This window comes from Mytilus californianus, unplaced genomic scaffold (genome assembly GCF_021869535.1).
Source record: "Mytilus californianus isolate M0D057914Y unplaced genomic scaffold, xbMytCali1.0.p SCAF_2, whole genome shotgun sequence".
Lineage (NCBI taxonomy): Eukaryota > Metazoa > Mollusca > Bivalvia > Mytilida > Mytilidae > Mytilus > Mytilus californianus.
In genome coordinates, this window is record NW_026262668.1 from 114,602,489 (window position 1) to 114,622,480 (window position 19,992).

Below are 19,992 nucleotides of genomic sequence, written 5' to 3' on the forward strand. Positions count from 1 at the left end.
CGTTGGTTTTCCTGTTTGAATTGTTTTACACTAGTCATTTTGGGGCCCTTTATAGTTTGCTGTTCGGTGTGAGCCAAGGCTCCGTGTTGAAGGCCGTACTTTGACCTATAATTGTTTACTTTTTATACATCGTGACTTGGATGGAGAGTTGTCTCATTGGCACTCACGTCTTGTTTATAATTAATATCTGATCCTTCACGTTTAAATAATTACATTAGATGTAAGTTTCATTATTATACGTTATTTTGATTGGCTAACAGCAATCTCGTGTCATTCTTCATTTCAAAATGAATTTCATGAATTGTAACATACATGATGACACACGTTTCCACAATAAAGTGCACAGGTAAATAAAAGAAAAAAATGATAGTAATCGTGTTTTCATGATCATAGCGAAAAAATGTAATTATAAGTATTGAATGCTTCTTTTGGTAATTTCATAGGGTTGTAAAAGCGTTGACCGTGCGTACATTTTTAGAATGAAGTGCTTCCGCGCTTCATACAAAATGTACTTCGGTCAACGCTTTTACATCCCAATGAATTTACAAAAAGAAGCATTCAATTCTTAAATGACCATGTTCACGAGTGTCATTCGGTATATCGAGAGATATGATTGTGAAAGAATAACTAACGGTGGTCAAGCATTGCGATCGGATCGTGAAAGATCTGGTATCGGATCGTGAATGCAATTAAGTGTAGTTCTACTTCAAAATCTGTGGAAAAATCTGCTGTATTTTCAAAAGGTGGAACAAATTAGAAAAACAAATTATGTCTGTCAAAATGATTCAACTTCCTTAATAAAACTGTGCACTTAGTTAATGAAAAAATGCAGTACTTAATGTACTTTTTAAGAAAACACAAAAGGCGACACACAATCCAATGAGAATCATTAAGAAAAAATCACGTTTTGTATCCATAATGGTCACAATTCAATAAATCATGATATATTTGAAACTTAATCTTTATCGTGTCAGATCATCCAGTAAAATATATGTATGTTATTCCTTGAGAAAGTTCATATTATTTTTGAATCACAATTGGTCGTGAAAGATCATTCAGCGCATTATTTTGATCGTGAAAGACAAGGCGTGACCAGACTGAATGATCAGAAAACAACAATTGTTTTACCAATTGGTATATTTGTAATTGGTTAAAGCGTGTAATTACTTTCTAAGAACGTAAATTAATCCTTTAATTTTTGTTGGTGATATATGTATATATTTACCCATATTTAAACCTGTTTTCATTTAGGAGGCAATGCTACATGTAACTAGGCATCCAAGATAATAAGACCTCCAAGAGCGTAAATTCTCGAAAAGTAAATATCTTTGTATATATAATGCGCAATGCATCCAAAAATGAGTGAAGCGAGAGGGGGGTCTGGTGGTCTTCCCCTGGAAATATCTTAATGTGTACGTTTTTGTTTTCGTAAGGGTTAGATCAAAAGCTTTATCATTTAATTTTAAATACAGGTATATTGAAGATGTTCTTTCCATCAACAATACAAACTTTTCTGATTGGGTCTCATTAATAATAATGAATTAGAGATTACAGACACCTCGGCCTCATTTTTAGACATATAGCCCCGAAATTGACTACAGCGGTCATCTCAATACCACGAGTTTGAAAGTCGTGCGCGTCAGTTCGAAAGTCATGCGTACAAGTTTAAAAGTCGTGTGCACGAGCTAAAAAGTCATGCGCACCAGTTCTTGAAAGTCGTGCACATCATTTATGAAAGTCGTAAGCACGAGTTTGAAAGTCGTGCCATCCAGTTTGAAAGTCATGTACAACAGTTTGAAAGTCATGCGCACCAGTTTGAAAGTCATGCACACCAGTTCTTGAAAGTCGTGCACACTATTTTTGATCTATTTTTGAAAGTCGTGAGCACGAGTTTGAAAGTCATGCGCACAAGTTTGAAAGTCATGCGCACAAGTTCGAAAGTCTAATTATAATATATTATAATTTTTTGTATGTCTGTACATATACATTATGTAATATTTATTGTGTGTATCTCTATACCAATGTAATTTGGTTTGTTGAGAAATAAAGATATATATAAAGTCGTGCGCACGAGTTTTCAAACTGGTGCGCACCAGATTAAATCTCCGGCAAACGAAAATATTTATATTTACATCACACTTAAGGGGCTCCGTAATTATGCTTTACTATAATGACTGTATTATTAAGTACAAAAGCTTTTTGTTGGCGTCTTTGTTTGATTTAATTGTAAGTGTGTTTGAATGTTAAATTAAGTTGTGTTGTGTGTCTGTGATGTATGCTGCTGAATCCCAAAAATGGCCACGTTAACCAATTATGTGGTATTATCAAATAATCAGATCCAATGGCATTAAACCATCATATACCTATTCACACGAAAAAGCGGAGCGGATTAAGTCATGCAAATCCAATCTTTTGATGTACCATTTTCAAATATAAATTATCACTTGTTTAAAGAAAGATTTGATCGTTTTCGTGGATCGTTTGCAATAACGAATAAGCGACAGCAGATCTTTCACGATCCTTTTCACAATCATCAAAATGCGGTACCCGATCTTTTACGATCCGAAATTTAAAATTTTTACAAATAATACCGTTTTTGCAAAGTTTCAGAATAAACTGAATCAAAATAACTGTAAGAACTATTTTAAACAGTAATATTGAACGATATTTCTAAGAGAAAAGTAGTTTATGCATTCAAAATTTGAAAAAAAAACATGTTAGTTTACATTTTTATTTTTCTGAAATTTCGGAGAACAATCTGCCTTTTGTAGTTTTATAAAAACGGTGTACTTGATTTTTCTCGGATACTGATCATTATGGTGAACCATTTTGACAGACAGTTAAATTTTTTCAATATTTGTCATTATAATTGATTAAATTAGATTATTTACTGATGTTGCATGTGTCTTCTCGATAATATTTCTTCACGATCCAATCGCAATACTTGACCACAGTTACTTATTCTATCACGATAATTTTTCTCGATATACCGAATGATAGCCGTGATGTTACAAACCGAAATTGAAATCACAAGATCAATGATATGAATAAGTACAGACAATTGATTTCTAAAAGCTTTCACAATTACAAAAAACTTCTTTTATTTTCCTTTACAAAAACAAGTTTTGTTACCTTTAAATTAGGTCATACCATGTATCATGAATCAGTCACTTCCTTCTTATTTTTTTTTTAAATGTCATGCATCTCATTCACATTTATACCATACATTATTGCAATCACGATTTTCTACTGGTAAAACGTATATGAGAGATCTTTTCGTGCATTTTATGTTTTAGCCTCAATCTGCATATGAAGTAGTCCTTTATTGCGACATTATATTGTGAAAGTTTTCACCAAAACTTCTATAACAAACGTGCTTTTGTCTGTCAAAAGTTAATGTCCTGCGAAACCTCTTTCCAAATTATTTTAAAATGTCTTTAATAAGCAACAACAAAAAAAAACGAGTTACTGTACCCGTATAAAAATAAGGAGATGTAGTATAATTGCCAATAAGACAACTATTCACCACCAAATTCAAAAGAAGTTGATGTAAGGTACTCTGTTTATGTGCAATGTGAATCAGATGTGTATACTAAATAATTGTAAGACCTTTAAGAATACATATACAATCTAAGTCCTTCTTCTCTTGCAAGAGTAAAAAAACACACACATTTGACTTCTATACCCTTTACATAAATATTTTTATTTCTAAACTTAATACAGATTGAAAGTATACTTCCAACTCTGATTCATACAATTAAAAATGGCCGGAGCGGATACAAATACTTTGATATAGAAAGGGACAAGTCAAACTTAGTAAAAACACCATTCAGATTCAAACTAAATGGTTTTTTTTTCAACTAACATTATCAAAATGTTTGATTTTGTTATTGTCATTCTATTAGTTACGTTTGGAGGACGTATTTTTCAACGGACAAAAGGATTTCCTGTTGGAACCAACTGTACTCCTTTTCTTGCCAACTTCATCCTTTATTCTTATGTGACAGATTTCATAAAGGAGCCTCTCAACAAAAAAAGCTGCTTCTTATCTTAACTTATATAAAGAAAGTGTTAATGACGATCCGTTCAGAAACAAACTTTACAACAAAAGGGATGATTTAATTTTCTCATTGTGAACTTTCCAGTTCTGTAAAGCAACATTCCAGAAGCACAGCCAAACAGAACTATATCACCCAGTTAATACGACAGTGAATGCAATAACAAAGGGATGCTTCTTACACAGTAGATATTCAACCAAAGGTTTCCAAAAAGTTCTCTCTTTCAAAGTTATGGTTTTCAGCGTAAACCGTTATGTAATATCTGTATCACAGATCACCACAAACATGATCAGTTTGTCGTAGCCACAATCCGTTCTCTATTGTGACTTCATCGGATGCGATTTGTCACCGAATTTTTACTTGCAATAACATGACAAGTGCTACTAGTGGAGCAGGAACTGCTTGTCTTTCTGACAACCTGAGTTAATCCGCGTTTTTGAGGGTTTGTGTATCTAAATTTTTAAATCTTAATAATGTTTTGTAAAGCGCTTTTATTTTCGATGTTTTTTAAGACCATGATGTCTATTTCATTTTATTTTTAGTATTTTTAGTATTGCCCTCCCCCTCCCCCTTTGATTCTTTTCCCCGAGATTTTTTAGAGTTCAAAGTTGATAAGACTATTTCATAGGAGTTTCCTTATACTGTTACATATGAACTATATTTACCTATGAATAGTTGTGTTGCTTCATTATTGATTGCTTAATAACTAGCAGGAAATATTTCATACACATTCTGAACAAAAGATGTCAATGTTATATAACACTTACCTTCCTATGGGAATAGGTTAAATTAAAATTTTAACACACCATCGTACAGGGCAACAGTAAACAGAACGAAATGCTTTGACAATTAAACAATTATTAGATTTAGAACCTATTAGCTTAAAAGTAGACGATCAGTCGTGATTTTACATAGCCTCTACATAATGGAAGTCATGACATCCAGTCATCGTAGCTTTCACAAAAAGATGCGCTATTCATTATAAATCGTGGGGTACCAATTTTCGTGGATTTCGTGTGTATGGATAAACCACGAATTTAATTGTTCAACGAAATATCAATTTTCTATAGGCTAGTATGCAGACTTTAACAAAACCATGAAATCAATTATTCACAAGTACACAACTTTGATTAAATCCATAAAAATTGGTAACCATGACAACAATAATAAATGAATCCACAGCATATAAAACTTATTTCACAAGTTCAAGTTTAAACTTAAAATGTTTTAAAAAATTCTTTTATGATAAAAACTCCATTTGAAATGGTGCTTGAACTTAATTGCTTTACAAAAAGACAACAATATCCTTAAATTACAATTTACTTCAAGTTTTAATTAACGGATATATTCAGACAATGATCAGACAATGAACATATAATACCGCTTGCCATTCTCCTGAATAGCTTTCGTTATATACGCTCGAGTCCATGTAGACCTTGCGGACATAATTATTTCGAGCATGATAATCATACTCAGACTCAGAAATCAACCAATCAAAATACTGAATTTGGTGGATACTATGTAGGAGTGCTCCTATATAGAACGGGAATCCATACCTGTAGAAAGAAAGTTGTTTCGAGCATGACAAGTTTTATACTCCGAGTACTGAGTAAAGTTTTATGACAGAGGGCCAAAAAGTTTTGGAAGCCAATTTTTTTCATAAAAGGTCAGAGAACATCAAAGACAAAGACAGATTAACTTTGCGTGATTTTTTATATTTCCCGAGGACATTGCCCGAGGGAAATATGACATTTCGAAAGTGAATAAGTAATTCAAACAGTGTACAAAGCGGATGAACTTATTACCTGTGATGAGAAGATTTAAAAGGGGGTGATGTCTTTCTTTTATTGAGAAGTTTTCAGATCTTAGGATACGGTTTTAAAAATAAAATAGACAAGCGATATAGTTTTATAGGGTGGGAATTATAATGGTAGGTAAAGGTATTTATGGAAGACTTTTACAATGTAGACACTAGCACTGAAATATAGAAATTTGGTAACCTGGACCTGTTAAGTCCAATGTAAAGGACCATTATGAGGGTGGGAGGAATGGGTATGTTTGGCTGCTTATATATAAATTAACGTCCAATCGGTACTAGATAAAAGTGGAGAATGCATAGAGTAAAATACTGGATGATGATATAAATCGACTTTTTTTTGGTCTATCAATTTCTTTATGAAGTTTCATTGAATGATTTTGTTTAACAGTAAAAAACAACAAAGAGAAGCTAAAAAAAGTAAACAAAACAAACCCAACCCACCCAAAAACTTATATGCTCCTGCTTGAGAAGGGTAAACAGTGCTTCCTCCTTTAGTACCAACCGTCGTGTTAGTGGCTTCCTCCTTTAGTACTAACCGTCGTGTTAGTGGCATACGATCATTAAGTAATGATGACATCTTAGTAGCACGACAAACGGAACATCGTGGTCATCTCTCGCCATGGATATTAAGTATTGATTAACAATGTCATGTCATTTTGTACTTTATCAAGTAGATAGCTTCAGTACCCTCCTTGAAAGTAGCAACCCTTTATAAATAAATAGACATGTGGGGTATGGTACGTCTATGGGACGGCAACCAAACGCCACAAAACAAAAAACGATTGTCTAGATTTCGACATATGGTCTTCAACAATAGACAATAGATTACACAATGTGTCGACAAACGTTCGTTTAGGCAAATAAAAATCTGATTTTAATCAGATAAGGTTTGTTCAGATTTCCATGTATGCGGTATTCAGTACGTAGGTGAAACTGGACGATATTTATCTAAACGCACGCAAGAACACCTGTATCGTTTTAAAAGACCCAATAATTCAAAAGTATCATTTATCAACATCTTATGCCTCGTTCACACGTACATTTAATTCGAATTGAATTCGAATCGAATGCGAATCGAATTCGCTAATCGCGTTCACACACTCTTCTTTTTTAATTCGAATTGATTCGAATTGGCTAAATCGCATTATCCAATTCGCATTAGAAATGCGTTTTGTTAATACGAATTAAAAGTTAACGTCGTTAGGACAGTAAAGCGAATTTGACGCGAATTGCAATTCGAATTAGAATTTACGTTTGGACGTTAAACGTTTCGAATGCGAATTAAACTAATTCGAATTAGTTAATGCGAATCGAATTCGAATTACGTGTGAACGCAGCATAAAAAAGCCCAATCATCCTATTAAATATTTAACAGTTCAACCTTTAGAAGTAGTAAATAAGCAGCCTGGTGAATCTCATTCAAAGTTTTACGATCACGGAAAATAATTGAATTAAATTGGATTAAAAAATTACAGACAGTCTACCCTCTCGGTCTTAATGATAATATCATGGGAATTGGTAATATATCAAGAACCGATTCTGTTAACATTTTGGATATAGTTTCTAAAACTGTTCGTAAAAACCGTTCTCATGGGCGTAGAAAAATCGCAATCAAAGAAAATTTCGGACCAACCATACAAATATTTCGCCTAATTTCTATTTCAAAAAACAACGGCAGACATTATCTATTAACCAAGCTCTGTTCTTTACCTATAAATAAATTAAATAAAATTTTAGAGGATTGCAACACAATTTCATATTGCAGTCCTAAGTATGAAATCGTTCAAATTATAATGGCATTTTGTTATTCTAAACTGTTTCCAAAAATTGATCGCCCTGAAGATCATAAAAAACATTTTATTAAAATAAAGTATGTCAATAAAGGTTTAGATTTTGTAAATATTGCCGGTATTTTTAACGACCTTTCTGTTAAAGAACAAATTCCTGGATATTTTGATAATACTGAACTCCCTCTTATTTGTTATATTTACAAGAAATCTACCCGAAAATTTGTGTTTAATTATAGCCAAGTCTGTAAAGATGTAAATATCAGTGAAAATACACCTCCGTCATGTAATTGTAGTAGTTCCAAATACACTTATGGCCCCATTTCCCATGTTATAACAGGAGACCTTAACATAGTTCGCGACCGAGAGTTAAAATCATTCCTCAGTAAAGGACCTAAATATCGTCCCCCGTCAATTATTAATTGGAATGAGTGTCGTAATATCACCCACGACTCACTTTGTGCTTACTGTTTGAAATGGATAAAACGGGAAAAAGCTGACAAAAAATCTTTGGACTCTTTTTTTAATTCAGTAATGAAGATAGTTGATATACGTATACAACATTTTAAAGAACATTTTACTCTTAACAACAACCATAAAAATCCTATTTCTTGTATCAAACATAAACTAAAAGAACTAGCCAAGGAATCAAGTTGTTTTTGTCCCGGCTGATAAAGCTGCTAATAATATCATTATAGTTTGACGTAAATTTTAGATTGAGGTTCTGCAAAAGGAAATCACGAATTCACAAACATTCCAACTGACTTCACTTTCAGAAAACGATATCTGTAACAAACATAAACTATTAGCTACTTCTTTACAAGCAGAACCAAATACAATGAAAGTCCCAACTATGTACTGGCTTCCGAAGCTACACAAATCACCTTACAAATATAGATTTATTTCGTCTTCAAGTCATTGTTCCACTACTAAATTGTCTATTCTACTTACTAGTACACTTGGTACAATCAAAAATTTGATAATAAATTGTTCAAATAAGGCCTTTGAAAATAGTGGAAGTAACTACTTTTGGAGTGTCAAAAACTCGTTGGAAGTACTTGATAAATTGCATGCATATATTGGTGATTTTGAATCTGTTCAAAGTTTAGATTTTTCCACCCTATATACCACTTTGCCTCATATTCTTATTAAGAAAAAATTCACACACCTAACTAAATGGACATTTAAAAAGTCGGAATGCGAATACATATGTTCAAACTCTTTTAGGTCATTTTTTAGTAGCAACAAACAAAAGAGCTATGTCAATTGGACATGCTTTGATACTATATCTGCCCTTGAATTTTTACTTGATAACATTTTTGTTCGCTTTGGGGATTCCGTATATCGTCAAGTTATCGGAATTCCAATGGGAACTAACTGTGCACCACTTATTGCGGACCTGTTTTTGTATTGTTATGAGTTACAATTTATGACTAAAATCAGCAAAGACCCATCGAAACAACATCTGATACAAAACTTTAACAATACTTTTAGATATTTGGATGATATATTGGCTCTCAATAATGACGACTTCAGTATGTATACTAAAGAAATTTATACTGTTGAACTTACTTTAAATAAAGCTAATACTAACAATGACCACTGTCCTTTCCGTGATCTTGATATCTATTCAAGAGAAATTTATGTATTACTGAAAAATTATTACACCAGGGTTTTCGATATCATAAACTAGTCAAAACATTTACTAAATTTTATCATCGGTATAAGGACATCATTCGTAAATATAACTCAACATGCAGACATCTTATACGTTCGGGTATTTCACATCCAATTCTTTACAAAGCACAAAAATGTCAGTATTCACCTCAAAAGCTAACAAAACCTTTAAACAGACTTATTAAGAAGGTATATAGTTACGATACTGTTGTCAGGTCATTAAAGATTGCATAATTTGGCTTTAATATTGATTCACTTATAGGGTCTTTGCATCGGAATTAAACATATTTATTCTAAAACCAGTTGTTGGCATGACACGGGTTACGTTCTTCTCATATATTTTATGATGGTATAATACTAAACCCCTAACAGGAGGGATTGTGCCTGATATTCATATGATGAAGACATAATCTTTCAATCAGTTTAATTGAGGTCTGGAGCTGGCATGTCAGTAACTGCTAGTAGTCTGTTGTTATTTATGTATTATTGTCATTTTGCTTATTTTCTTTTGTTTCCTATTCTGACATCGGACTTGGACTTCTCTTAAACTGAGTTTTACTGTGCGTACTGTTGTACGTTTGTTTTTTTCTACATTGGCTAGAGGTATAGGGGGAGGGTTGAGATCTCAAAAAAACATGTTTAACCCCGCCGCATTTTTGCGCCTGTCCCAAGTCAGGAGCCTCTGGCCTTTGTTAGTCTTTTTTGTATAATTTTTAATTTTAATTTCTTGTGTATAATTTGGAGTTTAGTATGACGTCCATTATCACTGAACTAGTATACATATTTGTTTAGGGGCCAGCTGAAGGACGCCTCCGGGTGCGGGAGTTTCTCGCTGCATTGCAGACCCATTGGTGGCCTTCGGCTGTTGTCTGCTCTATGGTCGGGTTATTGTCTCTTTGACACATTCCCCATTTCCATTCTCAATTTTACCTTTCTCTAAATCACTAGACTACAATATAGATCTCCACCCGAACATCGACACAGTGATCAACAGTGTATTTGTACAAAAGAATAAATATATTCCTAATTATATGTATGGGTATAAATAGAATCTGACTACTTTATGTATTTTTAACACGCTTGTTTGACTGAAGTAGAGCGAAGCAATGTTTATACACCTAACTTTTAGTTTTTCCATTATTGTATGTTTTGCAGGTAAGTTTTAAGTTTTTACATAAAATGAATGAGCTTAAGGAATTATGATAAACTATATACGTTGTTAATCATAAATACATACATTGGCAATCTTACCATATCTCCTTTTTTTATATACTGCTTCCCCTCTCAAGGTAGTACAATGGAAACATTATTCGTTAATTTGTTTTATTATTTCCAAATACATGTACACACATATATATGAATCATGTACTGATCTGATTGTTGCATGTCAGTTTTTCTTTGTGGTAAAAGAAGATCAGTTGAATTCACTTATCTTATGTAACGTTTGAGTTAAACCGATTTAAAATTGTAGACCTGAATGACCTTCCTTCTTCTGGATTTTTATCCTTTTCATCGTTTTTGTTTAGCATGGAGTCAACATTAATGTATCTTTTAATTGTAAATGTTTGCTCCGAATGTGTCTATATTTGTCTTTGGACTACATACTAGTTATATATATACAAAGTATTTTCAACAAAAAAATATTTTTCTTATTTCCTTTATGAATGTAAAGAACCTAGTGACTGAAATATGTGACCTCTTATACTATCAATGTTATCAACTGAACTCCAAAGATAAGAGAACACCATGCAGGCATTTTGGAGAAAAATGACAATGTGACATGCCGTGTGTTTAAATTTGTAAATTAACTCTTTACTTCCTGTTAGTAGTACATGTTATTAACATACCTAAAGACTGAACTACTTGAAGCGGTAATTTTCTGTAAATTACCGTTCATATTTTTTTTAATCATTTTTTCTAACTATACTAATGTATTTCTCTATGATTAGACATAATTACCTTAGCCAGATTTGAGTTGTTTTGGGAATTTTATATTTACAATGCTATTCAACTTTGTAATAGATTTTGACTTCTAACCGTTTGATTCGAGCGCCACTAAATCATTTGCCGGTAGAACAAACGTACAACTGGCGTAATAAATTTACCATATGAGTTTTGTTGTATACCGTCAACAAGTTCCATACAATTCCTAACATATCATACACTATAAAATTATGTGTGGAATCTATTTGTTTTCTTCTTGTAAAATTAACACAAGCTAGCATCAGATCTTCCAATGCATACCACAACAATACAGGCAAAACCGTATTGGTCTAGTATGTAATGACATAAGGAAGTACAACAGACATTATTAAAGAGTGAAAAGGGTTTTTTAAGTACAAGAAAAAAAGCATAATTTGATTTCCTCTCTTGACGAATAAAACTTATAAATACCAAATCCTTATTTGTACAATATAAAGAAGTAGATAGTAAATGTATTTTACATATGAGAAGATTTCATTGCGTATAATGATAATATGTGGTCAGTGTGACTAAAACTATTTATGACACCCGGAACTTGACTTAGTTGCGGATGTTAAACAGGAAATTTGATACAGCAAAACATTTATATAATACAAAATGGAGCTAACTAGGACTGTGTTTAAAATTGAATGGATTTTATTGTTAATATTTGTTTTAAATTGTAAGTATTTTTGTGCTGTGAGGTCAAAGTTTACTCTGAAGTTACAAGCAAATTAAAACACAATTGGGTATCGTATTACATGAGTGAAGCCAATTAAATAATATGTATCCTTCCTTAGAATTTGAACATTCGATCAATTTAGGAGTGTAAATAAAATGATTTATAATATAAGTGTATTTCAAGGGTCTTGATAACCATATTGCAATTTTAAAGCTTTATTCTGTAGTCATAAATATGTGGAATAATTGAAAAAGACATGTTTTTTTAAAGTTCAAAAGCTATATTTAAAGACAAAATTAGTATACAGAAAAAATAAGCTCTATTGATCGTTTATATTGTCTTATTCAGAAAAAACTATTAAAACGTGCACGTTTTAAACAAAGCTATCATAGATATAAGAAGATGTGGTATGAGTGCCAATGAGACAACTCTCCATCCAAGTCAAAATTTATAAAAGTAAACCATTATAGGTCAAAGTACGGTCTTCAACACGGAGCCTTGGCTCACACCGAACACTAAGCTATAAAGGGCCCCAAAAATTACTAGTGTAAAACCATTCAAACGGGAAAACCAACGGTCTAATCTATATAAAAAACGAGAAACGAGCAACACTTATGAACCACATCAACAAACGACAACTACTGAACATCAGATTCCTGACTTAGGACATGTGCAAACAAATGTAGCGGGTTTAAACGTTTTAATCGTTCCAAACATTCACCCTTATTCTGAAACAATAGTGTAACATCACAACATAGAAAGACACACTATAAAATAACAACTGAAATAGCTTAACTCAATCAAAGGACAGATTAACACCAGTGAACATACACTGAACAATTAAATTTGACCTATGATACAATGTAAATACAAAATAAATAAACTAAGGGAAGAATAATAAAGTAACATGTTATATCGGTATGAAATGTTAAACAATTTAAGAAAAACAATATGCTCGAACAAAAATATCAGCCATTTACAATAAGTTTAAACACAGGTAAATGAAAATAATTTTGTTGTTAGGTATACGTGTACAGTTACAATACAGAAAGGAAATATTTTTACAAAATAAATAATTTTGATGTTCATAGTACGAAGTACTATCATATCTATCACTAAATAACTACACTATCAAAACATGTCAAAGCAAATCTTGACTTGAAGCATACACATGATACATATACTACATACAGATGACACGAAAAATGCAGTTATGTTCTATGCACTATGCAGAAACATCAAAAGAACAGTAAGCAATAATTTTTAAAGGCATATCATGTAAAGTAGTTCAAAACTTATTAGCAGTTATAGCACATTAAGCAGAAAAATGCACTACCTGACATTCAGTAAGCATTAATTTTTGGCAGGCATTGTATTGGCAAGAAGTCTAGATGTTCCTAGATGACATTTTTATACGACCGCATAAATTAAAAATTTTTTGGTCGTTTATTGGTATGACGTTGGCGTCGTCGTCGTCGTCGTCGTCGTCGTCGTCCGGCGTCGTCCGGCGTCGTCCGAAGACACATTGGTTTTCGCACTCTAACTTTAGTTTAAGTTCATGGATCTCCATGAAATTTTACCATAAGGTTCAATACCACGAAAGGAAGATTGGGATTGATTTTGGGGGTTATGGTACCAACAGTTAAGGAATTAGGGGCCAAAAAAGGGGCCAAAAATTAGCATTTTTGTAACTTCCAGACAATAACTTGTGTGTAAGTGTATGGATCTCTCTGACATTGTACCACAAGGTTCCATATCACATAGGGAAGGCTGTAATTGATTTTGGGGGTAATTGCCTCAAAATTTTAGAAAATTAGGGGCCAAAAAGGGGCAAAAAACAAGCATTTTTCTAGTTTCATGACAATTACTTGTGTGTAAGTGTTTGGATATTTCTTAAATTGTACTACAAGGTTCCGTATCACAAAGGGAAAGCTGGAATTGAGTTTGGTGGTAATTGCCCGAAACGTTTAGGAATTGGGGGCCAAAAAGGGGCCAAAAATAAGCATTTTTCTAGTTTCCAGACAATAACTTGTGTTCAATTGTATGGATCTCTCTGAAATTGTACTGCAAGATACCATACCACAAAGGGAAGGCTGGGATTGAGTTTGGGGGTGATGAATCATAAGGGGGTTCAAAAAATTTGGGGGGGGGTTTCTTTTTTTTTCTTTTTTTCCTTTTTTTTTTCTTTTAAAATTTTCCATTTTAAGTTGGTTATTTCTGATTTATATTTAAAAGCAAATAATAATGATATGGTAGGAAATACACACCAAACAGGATGTGTAAATTATTATACAATAAGTATTGTGCAATAGCAAGAAATTTTCAATTGCACAGTATTGCACAATAGCAAGAAATCTTCAATTGCACAGTATTGCGCAATAGCAAGAAATCTTCAATTGCACAGTATTGCGCAATAGCAAGAAATATCCAATAGCACAATATTGCGCAATAGCAAGAAATTGTCAATTGTACAGTATTGCGCAATAGCAAGAAATATTCAATTGCACAGTATTGTGCAAAAGAATATACTTTGTATAAATTGCTTATTTCTTGATCAATTTCAATGGGGTTTTATTCTTGAATTCTTGGGGTTCTTTAATATGCTGAATCTAACCATGTATTAAGTTTTTGGATTTTGGGCCCTGTTTTTAAATTGGTCCACATTGAGGTCCAAAGGGTCCAAAATTTAACTTTGTTTGATTTCATCAAAAATTGAATTATTGGGGTTCTGTGATATGCCGAATCTAACCGTGTATTTAGATTCTTAATTTTTGGTTCCGTTTTCAAATTGGTCTACATAAAGGTCCAAAGGGTCCAAAATTAAACTTAGTTTGATTTCAACAAAAATTGAATATATGGGGTTCTTTGATATGCTGAATCTAACCATGTATTTAGATTTTTGATTATGGGCCCAGTTTTCAAGTTGGTCCAAATCGGGGTCCAAAATTAAACTTTATTTGATTTCAACAAAAATTGAATATATGGGGTTCTTTGATATGCTGAATCTAACCATGTATTTAGATTTTTGATTATGGGCCCAGTTTTCAAGTTGGTCCAAATCGGGGTCCAAAATTTAACTTTGTTTGATTTCAACAAAAATTGAATATATGGGGTTCTTTCATATGCTGAATATAACCGTGTATTAAGTTTTTGGATTTTGGGCCCCGTTTTTAAATTGGTCCACATTGAGGTCCAAAGGGTCCAAAATTTAACTTTGTTTGATTTCATCAAAAATTGAATTATTGGGGTTCTTTGATATGCCGAATCTAACCGTGTATTTAGATTCTTAATTTTTGGTTCAGTTTTCAAATTGGTCTACATAAAGGTCCAAAGGGTCCAAAATTAAACTTAGTTTGATTTTAACAAAAATTGAATTTTTAGGGTTCTTTGATATGCTGAATCTAACCATGTATTTAGATTTTTGATTATGGGCCCAGTTTTCAAGTTGGTCCAAATCGGGGTCCAAAATTAAACTTTATTTGATTTCAACAAAAATTGAATATATGGGGTTCTTTGATATGCTGAATCTAACCATGTATTTAGATTTTTGATTTTTGGGCCCCGTTATCAACTTTGTCCACATTTAGATCAAAAGGGTCCAAAATTAAACTTTGTTTGATTTCATCAAAAATTGAATTCTTGGGGTTCTTTGATATGCTGAATCTAACCATGTATTTAGATTTTGGATATTGGACCATAATACTGTGGATTCATTTTTATTCGTGGTATACCAATTTTCGTGGGTTTCGTGGGTCACAGCGAACCACGAATTTAAGAATTCAACGAAGAATAATCCCGAGAAATGTGTATGGAGTCGGATGTTTATTTCCGGTCATGTTATGCAGTTCTAGTATAGTGTTGACTAGCGATAAAAATTGTAACATAACACGTGTTTTTATTGAAAGAAGATGCAAGTATTTTGATTAAATCAATAATAAATATATCGAGTATCAGTGATAATTTACTTTTTAAAATTGATTAAAACTGTTCATGGAAAATAACTGCAAGTTGTTATTTACCGTGTCATAGTTTGGTTTACTGGTGATTAAAAATCAATAGGAATAAGTACAGGGATATTGCCCGTAGGTAATATTGTTTATGACAGGAACATTTATTTTCACACCTTTTACTTATATGACTGTTAATTATATCGCGATTAGGGAAATAACTTTCAATCATACAGTTTTGAATGCCATATAAAATTCTGACAAGAATTTATAAATTGTAAAACAAACAAATAATTAGTTGTCTCTGTCCATTATTGTAAGAGAAGTTTTCAATGAACACTTTAACCTAGAATGACCAAGCGAGGATTTTGACAATGTCAAAACTTTTTCAATGAATTCCTTCTTTTTTGTTTGTTTTATTATTGATCAAGCTAAAGAGGTTATATGATCTCCTAAATCAAAAAGAAATCACCGAATTACGAATCTGAATTTTTTTTTTTTGTAATCAGCGATCCACGAATTTACGTATACCACGAAACGTCTTTTTTTCTCTATCCACGAAAATTGATACCCACGAAAATAAATGAATCCACAGTAGGTGAAGTCCAATTTAAAAATTTTTAAGTTCTTAGACCACATTCATTCTGTGTCAGAAACCTATGCTGTGTCAAATATTTAATCACAATCCAAATTCAGAGCTGTATCAAGCTTGAATGTTGTGTCCATACTTGCCCCAACTGTTCAGGGTTCGACCTCTGCGGTCGTATCAAGCTGCGCCCTGCGGAGCATTTTATTATTGGTAGCTTAGGTGCAAAAGTGTTTGGTTTTTTATATATGAAATTGAAATCTTCTCGCCACGATTTCATATCCTGAAATTAACAAATGTTTCAATATTTTTTACAATGAAACTCATTAACAAATTTTCACTAAACCTAACGTTATATTTACAATAGTAATACGTAAAATATAAAATGACATTCAGTAAAATCCACATTTGATTTGCCTTTATTCTTTTGATAAACACTATGTTCTTCCGCGTTATGTAATAAATCTTGAAAACTGTATTGTAACTTATTGTGTAGTCAATATCGCGTTCTATCATATTCTGTATAATATAATAAACAAATCTTTATTTAGGATTGATACATAAATCGATGAGAAAGCAATCTAACAACACACACACACACAAATCCAAAAAAGACATCTGGGGTCAGCAAATTTGAAACGGTCCACAATAAACATCATGTATGTCTAGTATAGCCTCGGCGGAAAGGGGGCACTCACTATGTAATGTTGGGTAGGGACAAACCGCCATGGGGGTCTCAACATGGAATTTAGGAACAGACGTGCAGCTGGGATTTCAAAAACACACCCATTCATATATTGAGGTCATGTGAAAATCACGGCCCATAAATATATTTCAGGGCAAAATCTTGACCCATTCATATATCATGATCTCGGTTATCACATATATAAAGATTTTTGCAGTTTGATTTGAAAGGATAAAACAGCATACATCATACAAGATACAAGATACTTATCATGTTAATCACGGCGTTCATTATCGTGAGCAAAATAATAAATTAGACGTATTTACACTTGTATGCAAATTTGTCCACCATTACTTAAAATCACACAAGTTCCCGTAAAATTTGACATCACAATTTAAAAAATTTGACGTCATGATTAAAAAGTGATTGTTGCTTGACATCAGAAGGTTATTCGGAGACAGATCTAAGGTCATTCGGAGTCAAAATTCAGCTTAATACCAAAAGTGTAAATACGTTATAACCACTACAAAACAAATATACAATATTTCGAACTAAATAAAATAATTAGTTGTTAATGATTGTTATGAAATAAGGTTCGATACAAATTGAATGTAGAAAAAATAATATAATAAAATAATGTTATGACAATCAAATTGTTTTGTAAGGAACACACTACATATACATATAGATTCTACCACTGCATCAAGAGTGATACGATATTTATCCACTCGAGACAGATAAATTTAACTGTCGAGAGTGGATAAATATCGTATTGCACGCGAGATTTGGTGGTGGAATCTATTTCTCTAATGATTTTTAGACGACAAATTTAATCCTTCTTTTCGAAAAAGATGTGTTCTTTCTATCTATGTGACGTCGACAGACATGCTCGCCTTTTTCATGAGGAGACCAAGAAAATTTGACGTCATAATCGAATATTGACCAACGAAGAACTGAGATCAAACAAACCACACGTTGATTCTAAAAACATGTAAAAATAATCAACAGGTCGGGAAAAGGATAAATCGGGTAAGAATTAGAGAAAGATATAGAAAGATATAGTATATATCTAGTCAACAGCTAAAAATTACTTACCCGTTGACATTTTACCTTGATATGAGACTACTATAACACTTAGGGGACGACCATTTGGTATTCTGGGGGGGGGGGGGGGGGGGGAGGGGGCAGAAAGAATTTGAATTGCCAAAGACAAAATTTTAATATAACAATAACAAAAATGGATGGTTTGTTCTGTGGTAGTTTGAAAATAAATAACTTGAATTACAATGTATTGAAAATAACTTGGCAGGTCTTTTAAGCCATTTTATAAATGCTATTCTGAAGTATGAGATGGCACCAGATTCTTCCAAAATTCGTCTTTTTTCATATTTTTTCGGGAAAAACTTCCCAAATCTTTTAATAATATAAATATAAATGTATTTGAAATGTTTGAAAATGGGTTTCATTCCACTTGAGGTATATTGTCTCGTAAACTTTTACCTCACTTTTATTACAGGGCCATAACTACATTGAGGCAAATGCCTCATGTTGGAAATTTCAAAAAAAAAGCTTGTCTTCATATCAAATTGTTTTCACGGCAAGTGTCTTGCAAGAAGCAAGTTCTGTTCACCCTCTGACGTAGCCCCTGTTTTTTGAGATCCATGTTTCTCATTTATTTTTATTTTTCAGTGTTGATTTTCTATAATGTTTGTCGTTTTGTGTTTTATCTGTTCCCGGGTTTGTCTTTTGTTCATTGATTGCCCTTCTTTATGACTATTCTCTTAGTGTTGCATTCTATTTGTAATTTAGTAATTATGTTTTAAACTTGAGTTTTATTATATTTAACGACCTTTTGTCTATTACGTACTACTTTAAATTGTATCCCAGTTAGGAACTACATCAAGTTGTAATTGAAATGTGTTATAAAAACTGACTTGACATAGTTATATAAATGATAATCAGCCCCTCTTAACTTAATTTGAAAAAAAACATAATTTGACAGGTATAAAAGGTTTTTCTGCAAACTGAAACATTTTTTGCTTTGTCCTACATATTGGTCTTTTGATGTTGTCCCTAAAAACTAAAAGTCTTACACTGAATCTATATATTTTGCTTTGAGACCAGAATATTGTCAAAATATTAAAACAGAACTTGCGTTTCAGATTAAGAAAGGGTCTGGGAAACGCGCATAATGCACGATTTTGCGCCATTTTTTCAATAGCTTCTTGGGGCCTTCAGTGAACCCCAGACTCTTCGCCGCTTTTTTTTTTGTTTGACAACTTTTAAAAGAGGCTAGTTACAGCCCAGCTTTAATACCTTGTACGTGTGCAATATATGCAGTTTGCAATTCAGAAGATTAACTTCCAGATGATGATGATTAATTCTGATTGACTTAATTGACTATGTAATTTATCATTAAGAATACAAAAATTAATTTAAAAATTGTATGTTTTCAAATATTATAAATATAATTGTGAAAATAAGTAATCAGTCCCTTGTTTTAATGAAAATGAAAAATCATGCTTCAACAGTGCAGAAAATAAATAATCTGTCCTTTTGGTCCACAAAAATATTTAACCCATCCAAAACAAATCCTCTTTTATGATTTGACATTATCAAGGACGTATAGGCGGTATAGGGACTTTCCTATCCTTCTAATATACGTCCTTGACATTATACACGTCTTTCAACATAGGTAAATATATTTAAATTTACACAAAACGTTCACAGTATATGTAAACAGATGTAGCATTCCCTGGAAAAAGTAGCTGCTCACCCCTACCACAAAA

The 19,992-nt window shown here is 32.5% G+C and overlaps 1 protein-coding gene across 2 annotated transcripts in view; it reads left to right on the forward strand.

The window, feature by feature from the left end:
• Positions 1-10,387: 10,387 nt before the first annotated feature.
• The window catches only part of LOC127730796 (integrin beta-1-A-like), a 66,179-nt gene continuing 56,574 nt past the window's right edge, over positions 10,388-19,992 (forward strand). The window contains exon 1 of one of the 2 annotated variants that reach the window (XM_052239375.1): positions 10,388-10,496. In XM_052239375.1, coding sequence (XP_052095335.1) covers positions 10,448-10,496 — 49 coding nt within the window. In that variant the 5' untranslated portion in view covers positions 10,388-10,447. Of the gene's footprint in view, positions 10,497-11,858; positions 11,986-19,992 lie in introns of those variants that run through there. The other variant, XM_052239374.1, reaches the window with a different exon arrangement.